The sequence below is a fragment of the Aptenodytes forsteri genome, unplaced genomic scaffold (assembly GCF_000699145.1).
Source record: "Aptenodytes forsteri isolate BGI_AS27 unplaced genomic scaffold, ASM69914v1 Scaffold55, whole genome shotgun sequence".
Taxonomy (NCBI): domain Eukaryota; kingdom Metazoa; phylum Chordata; class Aves; order Sphenisciformes; family Spheniscidae; genus Aptenodytes; species Aptenodytes forsteri.
Genome location: NW_008796063.1, coordinates 12,698,888 through 12,708,917, shown reverse-complemented (window position 1 = coordinate 12,708,917; position 10,030 = coordinate 12,698,888). Strand labels below are relative to the sequence as shown.

At 53.3% G+C, this 10,030-nt stretch overlaps 1 protein-coding gene across 1 annotated transcript in view; it reads right to left on the bottom strand.

Moving 5' to 3' along the window:
- Nucleotides 1-2,978: 2,978 nt before the first annotated feature.
- The window catches only part of LOC103905067 (heparan sulfate glucosamine 3-O-sulfotransferase 4), a 179,180-nt gene continuing 172,128 nt past the window's right edge, over nt 2,979-10,030 (bottom strand). Inside the window, exon 2 of the mRNA XM_009286635.1 lies at nt 2,979-3,615. Coding sequence (XP_009284910.1) covers nt 2,979-3,615 — 637 coding nt within the window. The remainder of the gene's footprint in view (nt 3,616-10,030) is intronic.

The window sequence follows — 10,030 nt, the reverse complement described above, 5'->3', positions numbered from 1 at the left end:
GGCTCCTCCTGAGCTGGAGATTGCAGCCGATATAAAAAATAAACCTCTGAATATATGGCAGAAAGAATGGGAGCAAGAGTCAGGGGCAGGTGGGCGAGGCACGGGCAGGCCCAGCACCTCCCACGGCCAGCCCTGCTTCTGTAAACCATCAGGTGGCCCTTCCTGGGGGGGCCAGGGGGCCGGGCCCGGCTGAGCCCTGCTCCAGGGCCTTATTCCACCTGCAGGACTGAGCCCCAGGCGTGACTGTTCTTCATCCCAGTGCAGGATGGATGCTTCTGCCTGGCCCGGCCGCATGTCGTGATTTCCCTAACAGCGTGCTTCATTGGGTTGTAACTCTCAGACAAAGACGTGTTTTCAGATCTCCTGTTCCTCCAGTGGTGGGCATGATGAGAAGAGTGACGGTGGCTTGATGGCAGTCGGGGACCAGAGGCTTTTCCCAGGAGAAGCTGGCCTGAGCTGCCCAGGGAGACACGGGGCAGCACTCGGACCAGACCAGACCAAGGCTGGGGTGTGGAGGGAGACCTGCTGGGTGGGGATGGGGTTCTCAGGGGCTCTTTCAAACTCAAGGAGACCTTGCTCAGAGAAAAACTGCTCCTGGTTAAGCTGTGGATAGGGGCTGAGAGAGTCCAAGCTTTGGCCATGGAGGCGATGCACGGTGCCATGCTGACGGCTGTAACAACCGCAGTCATGCGCAGCTGCCAACTTGCCAGGTCCCAGTGATGCCATGAGCTGGGACCACGTTCCCCCGCAGCCAAGCCCCTCTGGCAGGCAGCCAGGGCTGCCGGTCCCGCCATCTCCACTGCCAGGCTCTGCTCAGCACCATCAGGGCCAGCCCGCCATGGCGTTGGGGCTGCAGCACGCTGGGAACAGGGAAAAAAATTCTGAATATCCCTTCAGTGAGGAGCCTGAACACTGGGCCTTGGTGAGCCCCTCATCCTCCACCTGAATCCATCGAGCAGCTTGCACCAAATTGTGTAACAACAGTTTTCACTTAGGAGCTGATCTGACATTTTAATAATGTGGGAAATACTGTAAAATTATTCCTATTACATACTTCCAATTTTCATGTAATAATTATGGGATTTGTGAGTCTGTGAAAAACTGTGTTATGTCAGGTGTTGTTTTTAAATCTTATCAGGCCAATAGCAACTGACATGATGTTAGCAGGGACCTTGCGGTGCCTCTCCAGCATGGCGCATGATGTAAATTTTCCAAATGGCTTCAGCTCCCTTTTTCATCCAATCCAAGGCACCAGCACCACTTCATGGTGTAATGAACCACAGGACAGGCCATGAAACCCAAAGCAGGTTCAGCTTGTTACTCAACGTAACAGCAATTTCATTTGGTTAGCTGGATCAGTAGGGTTTTCTTGCCACCTTAATCAAAACTGAGTCTTGGTCCGCGCACAGCAATACCACACTGCATGTCTGCTGCTTTCCAACAGCCAGGAACCCAGCATCTGAAAGGGGACAGGGGACGTGCACACAGCTACACTCCACCCGGGAGGTATCCTTACCACTCATTAAACGAAAGAAAGCGGCCAGCAATATTTGAATGCCCTTAGAAATCATCCATGTGAAGGGAACATTTCATCAATGGTAGCTCAGCATTTTTCCTTTTGTTCCCTCTCTTATTGTTTTTCTCTCAGTAATGGAGATAGAAGGAGTGCAGCTGTGTCAAAGTGCTGCTGTCCTGCTCTCCACTGGTTCCAGCATGCAGTCTCATCACATTGCTGGAGGAACCACTTGGGATATGGGTTTATTCTACAGTTTCTACCAGGATTTGCAAATTTGGTTGACTTGGTCATTTCCACTAGCAAGCACATATTTTTTGCGCAGAGCAGTGCTCACCCTGGGAATTAATTGCTTTTTTGTAATTCTGAATTAAAGATGAAGGCTGCTTCCCCATTTTGCAAACCCGGCTGTCAACAGCAAGCAGCAGAGATCTTGTTTTCAAGGTACAAATGAAGGGCAGTACCAGGGGCCCTGACAGTCAGCCCTGCCCAGGCCCTAAGCTGGGGCTGTCCTCCACACCTCTGCCCTGCAGTCACCCTCTCGGTTCCCACCAGGAACGCCTGGCTCTAAACCGTGGAGCAGGGCACTGCACAGCCTTGCCGGGAGGCTCTGCACGGGCATGCGTGGCTCCGCACCGTGCCTCGGCAGGCTGGCCAGGCAGTGAGATCCTGGCTCGCTCCAAGCGGGTGCCTGTGAGCAGTCTTCAGTACAGCTTCCAGGAGGAGCAGGGGATCCGGGGGAGGCCCTGTTTCTGATCTCGCTGAGCATCCCAGCAAAGCAGGGACGACTCTCTTCCAACAGCGGCTTTATACCCATCTGTTGGAGGAGAATTGGGCCCAGGTGTTTTGTGGCACTTGGTAAATACTAGTTTTAGTGCAACAAGTAATTGAAACGTCTGGTGCAAATGAAGTTTCTGTACATAGTTCCTTTGCAGCGTAACTGGCTTTATTCCTTCCACACACAAGTACCAGTGTGCATGTGAATGCACGTGTTCTGAATTTACCAGATCTGATGCTGCTGTTTGGGCAAAACTAAAAGCCAGGGCAGGAGAAATCAAATCTATGGGTTTGTCCCAGTGCTGCTGGGTTTTGTGAGCCACCTTCCTGCTCAGCTAGCCGTGGCAGGAGGTGCTGGTCCTGCCTGCCTGGCTGCGAGGGGGACACCAGCAGCGAAATGTCAACACGAAGCAACCTATCACTCTGAGGAGCCCCGCTCCCTCCACCTCCTCCTCCTCCCACCTGCCCCCTGATCTCTCAGTGTCACGGGGGGAGAGCCCAAGTGCAACCCAAGGTGACATGCCACTAAGGTTTCAGAGCTGGAAACGTGGGCCGGCTTTGGCTGCAACCCTGACAGTGCGAGAGTCTTGCACTCGCAAGGCTGAGCCTCTAGCCCCAAGTGAGTTTTGGGTGTCTAATGATGATTCGCATCTCAAAAGAAAAGAGCTTTTTTCCTGATTTCATGGTTCTACTTATCACTTTCTTCCTGCTCCCACTGGAAATCTTGGCCCGTCATTTGGTAAAACATGACATTGAAGGGTTTGTAAAACTTCCGCAGTCTGTGGATGACGTCTGGGTCTATTTTGGGGTGAGTTCGACCCTTGGACTTGCCCAAGCACCGGGGAGCACTGCTGTCCTCTGGCTTCTTTAGACAGGGGAACCCCTTGGTTTTATTAAAATAAAAATGTTTCTCTGTCACAATCCTCTTGAGGCCTAAGAAGTCCTGGACCTTGGCCATTTCCCCGGCTGGGTCAGTGATGAGCCTCTCGCCACTGACAAAAAGGATTTGGGAGAGGGGGAAGTACTGGAGCCAGTTCTCCAAGTGCAGGGCATAGATCCCAATGCGGATCGCGCTCCAGGAGGCGTCGATCAACCCCAGGGTCCGGTTCTTGAAGGCCAGCACCTCGAAGGTGGGGATCTCTGGCTTCTTGGAGAGAGTCTGCGTGTAGTCCGAGATGGCCCGGGTGACGGGGTTCCTCACCACCACGATCAGCTTCGTGTCCTTGGCCATGGAGTGAATGCGCCTGGGGGCTTCGTTGGTCACGAAGTAGCTGGGGGTCTTCTCCATGGTTATCTGGCCGTCCAGCGTCTTGGGCATCACGTTCCTGCGCAGAAGCAGAGGAGGGGTGGTTAGCAAGGGGCCAGGCACGGGCAGACACCTTGGTGTCCCTCCTGCCCCATGCAGATGTTGGTGAGATGTTCAGGAGAAGGGGTGCTGCCACACCTGCAGGCCCTGGGGACCAAAGCACTTCTGGCTTTGTTTCTTCTCGGACCCTGGATGTGGTGGGCACCTGAAGTGTTAAATCAGCCTTGGTAACACATTATACAGTCAATTCGCCATAGGCATATGTAGACAAAAGTTAATTGACAATAAACCTGTACAATACCTGTCTGTTCAGCAAGCCATCTGCTTCCATTTGCTCAATTAAGCCTATTCACTTCAGAGTCTTGTAACAGAGTGGTGCAGTTAGGATTACACAAGACCTTTTTGTTATGATGACATGCTTTTAAATGTCTCAGCTAATAAAACTTAATACAGAATAAGATCCCTTGCTTCTAGTACAATAATTAAATTTATTTACTATCTTGTGTGTGAGAAAGAATGACTTTTCTTTTATCTCTAATTCACATGCTCTGTCAATAATTAATTGCTGCTGGGTTTTGAGCTTCCTGTGCAAGCACGGTTATTGGCCAAAAGGAATTTGCCTACTGGATAAATTAGCATGTAGCAAGACTTTCCTGGATAGCATATTACCATATTGTAAAACAAAACTGCAGCGAGATAGCATTTATATCTAAAAAACCGAAGAGGTAAATGCTTGTCCCAGCTGCCCCCAGTTAAAGATTATCATAGCAAGCCAGAAGGTATTAAATGATGTCCCCTGCAAGAGCATTACAGCCTCTTTCACACCTCCTTAGCCGCCGGGTGCTGGAGAGGCTGGAGGGCAGTGCCATGAGCACTACCCACCTCCCGCTCCTGCACGTGCCCTGGCCATGGCCGTGGGCAGCCCCAGCCCTGCCACCGTGCCCCACCAGGCTCCTCTCCAGCACCCGCTATGTCGTCCGCAATAGAGATGCCCAGGTGAGAAAGCTGCTGGATCCCAGAAGCCGTGAAATGCCCCGCCTCACCTGCCGGCAGTGACCTGTGCAGGTGCTGACCTGTGCAGCGCGGAGGGAGCACCGTCAGCTCCCGACGCCCTTCCCAGCGCCCTCTGCACGGACCGGATGAGGTGAGACAACACAGCGGGCCGCAGAGCCGCGGCGCCTGCATGTACAACCATGTCTGCTGGAGCACTCCTGCACAAGGCTTTCCGTACCTGCAGTGTACCTGTTCAAAGGTTTTACAGGCACAGTATTGACTGCTTCTTAAGTGTGTTTTAACAATATTTTTATCTTAAGTCTTTCAAATACTTGTGCCTAGGCACACCCACACAAAGCATAGATTGTTTAACCTGTTGTTGGCTAATTTGCCCCGAAGATGCGGTGCCTGATGGTGCTGCTGCCTGGGAGGCATGAGGAGGAGTGGTGTCACTGCTCCCAGGAAGCACTTGCGGCACTGGCCAAGTCTCCTGCAGCAGACACGGAGGATGGGGATGCTCAGGGTCTTGCAGGATTATCCCTTCACATTGCAACTATTTTTAGTCCAAACATATGGTGAGGAAACAATGTGAATAGGCTGGAAACGGTTCTGTAAGAGCACCTTGGGCACCAGCGACCGCAGTGATGCTGACGTCAAACCACCAAGCCCCAGGAAACAGCCGTTTTAGGAATTACGCAGCTGAAGTCTGCAAGCAGAAGTGGCTGTCAGGCAAGGCCCAGCTAGATTTGCCTGTCATTGTTGCCTTGTATTTGTGCCTGCTAAACGCATTGGCTTGCTTTAAACATCCCTGTAATTTGTGTATTTATTGCTGGTGTAATCCATCCAACGGGGCTTGTTTTGCCAAGGTGCTGCTGGAGGAGGTGCCGGGTCTCCTGTCAAGGCAAAAGCAAAGGTGGGTTTGGTGCTGCCATAGGGCTGCTCATGCCTTCAGCATTTTTGGGTGAAGAGGCCAGTGGGGTCCTGTGGCTCCCCCTCTCCTTCAGTCAGCATCTTTCCTGTTGAAAAATCTTTAGCTGAGTCCTGGCAATGGGGATTTGTAGGGAAGCAGGGCTGCAGAACTCCAGCTCACCCTTTTCAGGGCCAGCACGCCAGTGGCCATGCCCTGCCAGGGAGCTCGTCCCTCCAGCGTTGTGTCCCACCAGAGCTGCCTTCCCGACATGGCAGGGTGTCTGCAGTCCCATCTGCTGCCCAGAGCACTTCGGTGCTTTGACCCTGCCTTGCATCGGCCATCTGAGTAGCAGTGATGTGCAAGGAGCAAGGATTAGTCAGAATGATGTGTCTTGAGGTATTTTATCTTAAGAAAAGCCTGAACAAGTTAAGAGGGATGCAAGCACTTGGGGACTGCAGATGCTGCAGAATTATGGACTGGCTTTCCTGGGGGGGATCCAGCACTCAGATTTAACAGCCCTGTAGGAAGGAAGCATCTTCTATGGCTATCCACATCACAGCAAGGCCCACAGCGTGATCAGGGATTGAGTCCTTGGGTGCCCACTGCTGGGTCCCCTTCAGCTGAGGGCTATCCACATCACAGCAAGGCCCACAGCATGATCAGGGATTGAGTCCTCGGGTGCCCACTGCTGTACAAATAGGGTCCCCTTCAGCTGATTGTGAGGTTGTGTAAGGGAGTGGTGCAAGGAAAGTGCACAGAAAATGAGATTGGGAGGTTGAGCACGTGGACAGGCAGCACTTACCCTGAGGGGGACTGGAGCAAAAGTGCTCCCTGCTGCTCTCCGAAAGTGTATGACGGATAGGAGAGCATTGCTGATGCTGGAGTGGGGCTTCCCCTCCCCAGCGCCACGCAGCACCCACGCTCCAGCTTGCCACCCTGGCGGGGGGCAGTGGCCAGCTGGGCACGGGCACCACCAGCTGCAAGGAGCAGTGGCTAGCAACCTACCCTGTAAGGGCATCCCTCCAAACTCCTGGAGCTGCACCAGGGCTCACCCAACTTCTCAGCCTGTGCGCGATTCTGACCGGTGTTTGTATTCCCATGGAAATTGCATTCACTCAGCAGCACGTCTCTGAGAGTGACTGGCCAAAGATAACCCTCAATTTCAGGATGTGACCCACTGCAGAAATCTCCCTGCTGCAGAGTCCCACTCACTGGCCTTGGCGGGCACTGCCTTTGCATGCACAGTGAGCTTGCAGTGCACCAGTCCTTCCTGTGTTGCCCACAAAATACAAGCGTGGCTGTGTAAAATTTCCTGTTTGATTTTTTTTTTTAAATATTGCTTAACAAACTTGGAACTGAAATGCTAAAATTTCTGCACAGAAATTATGTCTCAGTCTTGATGTGACAGAGCGGTGAAAGGAAGGAGAGCTGGGGGGCTGAACGGGAGGAGGGCTGGCGGCTGCTGGGGACTGCCACAGGCAGCACCTCTCTGTGCAGCCGGTCTCACAGCCCGGGTGCTAATTGCCAGCGGTGGAGGAGGGGGAGCGATCCACTTCCAGCAAGGATGAGGGCCGCAATCACAGGGCATCTGCACCCCGCAGCAGCACCAGACACCCCAGGCCCAGCCTTGCAGGTGTGACTCGCTGGTGGGACCCGGCCCTGAGCCTGCGCCAGCAGCCAACACGGCAAGCTAAACTATCTTGTAAAAGCTGTTTAGAGAAATGGCACTGAAGAGCAGGCCAGCAAGGACCTCTGAACAATGACTCCATTTCCCTACTACCAGGATCCCCTTCAGATCAGGTGTTTTGCTCTGAACACACTCAGCTGCAGGGGCACAATCACTCCTTGCTGTCACCACCCTCTGCTGCACTCACTCACTTGCCTGGAGAGGCACAAGCAGCACAGTGATATTGCTGGCTGCGGTTCTCCCCCCCCATCCAATCTAGTCCCAACCTGGCAGAGTGCTCGCAGCGTTGCCATCTCCCTCCTGCTGCTGTATCATCCGCCGTACACCCAGATGCCAGGAGACAATGCCACTCCTGGCTGGGCTGGCTGAGGTTTAGCCATTGCAGTTGTCTGCATGTTGCAACCTGCTCCTCCAGTGAGCATGACTCAGGTGTGGTGCTACACAGATCTCGCCAGGGTCCAGACTCCAGCACTTGGGGCAGCATCTGGCACTGGAAACCACTTTGGCAGTGGCTGGAGGCAGTTTCCAGCCCTGTTGGGATGAGCACTGCACACAGACTGAGCCACAATCCCTGCCCCAAAGAACTTCCAGAAGAGTGGGAGCCTGCGAGGAAGAGCGGCAGCCAAGCTGCAGGAGCCAGCGCCTGTGGCTGTCCTTGGGGCTGTGCCATCGGCCTTGGAGAACACGCGGAGTGAGGCAAAGAACTGAAACCAGGGAATAAAGGTGCTTCCAAGTGACTTTGCCCAGGACGCTCCCAGAACGGGTTTCTATTGAACCATTAATTACCAAAATCAATGTGTTACTCTTCTGTTCCTTGCTCCACAAAACAGTTATTTTATCATCAGTTACAGCTAGTAATTTGTATGCATTTCCTTTTTAAGGGATTCTATCACTAGCTAGCTGCAGACCACGTTTTACCCTACTGCTTGCTGTCTTGTGCTAACACCCAGAGCACCTCCAGAGTACCAGAGCAGCCAGCCCCCAGGGACAGAGGTACAGCAGCCTGGGTGGTGGCTGGGAGTTTTCCTGCCAGGTCGCCTGTCTTTGACACCGGTCAGTAACGGGAGCCGTCGAGGAAGGACTGAGAATCTCTCAACCAGCTATGGGATTACTGTCCATGCTCCTTTCCTCCTGATCCCTATCACTGAAGATTTAATGAAGTCCTGAAGCAGAGTTTTAATATTGCTTCCCAATCTCTGTAGTTAATGGCAACTCTATATATGGTTAACATGCACAAAGGTGTCCAGTCCCTCCTGTGTCTTGCTAAATTCTGTGCTCAAAGACAACAAGCAGCAACAGGGTCCATGGACTCATCCCTCAGTGCTCGGGCAGTGTTCTCCTTCATGCTGGCTCTGTATTCACTACTGTCCTGCTCAGAGAGGATGGGAGAACGGAGCTCTCTGCCTTCTCCCTTTATCCCAACCTCCATTTTACACCATGGTAAAGCTTGAAAGGGCTGGACCAGCTCCGATGCTCCCTTTGCCAGCTCTCCACAGGAATACTGAAGGTCTCAGTTTACAGCAGGTTCTCCAGAAGCATCCCTTCCAGGCCAGGGTCATGTTTGATCCTGAGCTGATAATGGGGGTGAAGCTCTGGGAAGGCTGACCTGGGGCTGCTGTTACTCCTCCTGCTGCTGCTGCTGGGAGCTTGGATCAGCGCTTTGAGACAAGAGGGTCAAACGGGACCAGCGGGACTGCAGTGAACCCGTGGCATGCGGCACTACAGGGAACAGGAAGAGGCAGCTCTGATTTTTGAGTGAAGAGGGCATCAGCTGAGACAGCAGTGGCCTGGATAACAGGAGAAGGAGCAGCGTGTAAAAGTCCTACGTTGCAAATGGTGCTGGACTGCCACGCAAGCACAAAACACCATAACCCGTAGTGTTCAATTACCCTGACACCCGTGCAGCAGCACCGCACACTTGTTTGTGCTGTCTCAGACAGGATAAGCTGTTTTCCTATGCAATTGTCTCAGCAGAAGGAGGGACCAGCATAGGCAGAATTGGCTGGTGTATGCTCCTCTGAGTCACACACCCTGGCAGCATGCAGCAGGCTGTCAAATGTCAAAATGTGGCGATTATGAGATGCTAAAAGCTCTGCCGGACTACGAGCAATGGACTCTCAGACAATAGGGCTCGAGGGGACCATTGCCGTCGTCTGCTCTGACCCTCTGCATCGCACAGGCAGACCTGCCCTGGCCTGCCCTGGCCCACCCGGGGCGCTGCCTCCACTAGCACATCTGCCCTGTAGCGAGGAGCCCCGGGGAGCGGAGGGGGCAGGCAGCCCCGGGGAGCTCCCGGGGTTAACTAACACCACTCACTGCTACTTAGCACCTCGGCTGCAGTGTGTATTGGTCTAGCCGCGGCCACTAGTTTCCTGGTTTTTTGGCAATACGTCTTTGTATCTGGTCTCTCTCCTAGCTGACAAGACGCTGTTCTGCAAATAAGTGCCTATGGACTCTCAAACTAAAAGCTCAGAACAAACGGGGGCTGGCTGGGCCCCTGCCCCTTGTGCCGATGCTCTGGCTGTGCAATCAGACTGGAGAGTGTAACCGATGGTATTTGTGCTGCATTTGCTCCTGCTCCCCCCGACCAGCATCTCCCCGGCACTGTGAGCCATCCGCAGACCCTCCTGGGACATTTGGGCAGGTTCCCAAGGACCTGGTGCTCACATAAGCCTTCATTTGCTTTGTATTATGGACTGTATCTGTGATTTGTGGGGTTTTAGATGATAATGCTTTGAGATGAAAATTAATCAGAATTCAGAGGAAGTACTGCTGCTCTCCTTCACCCACGCTGCCGCTCTTCCCCTCCCCGCCACTGGCAGGGGCGGGTGACAGCCAGGAGCA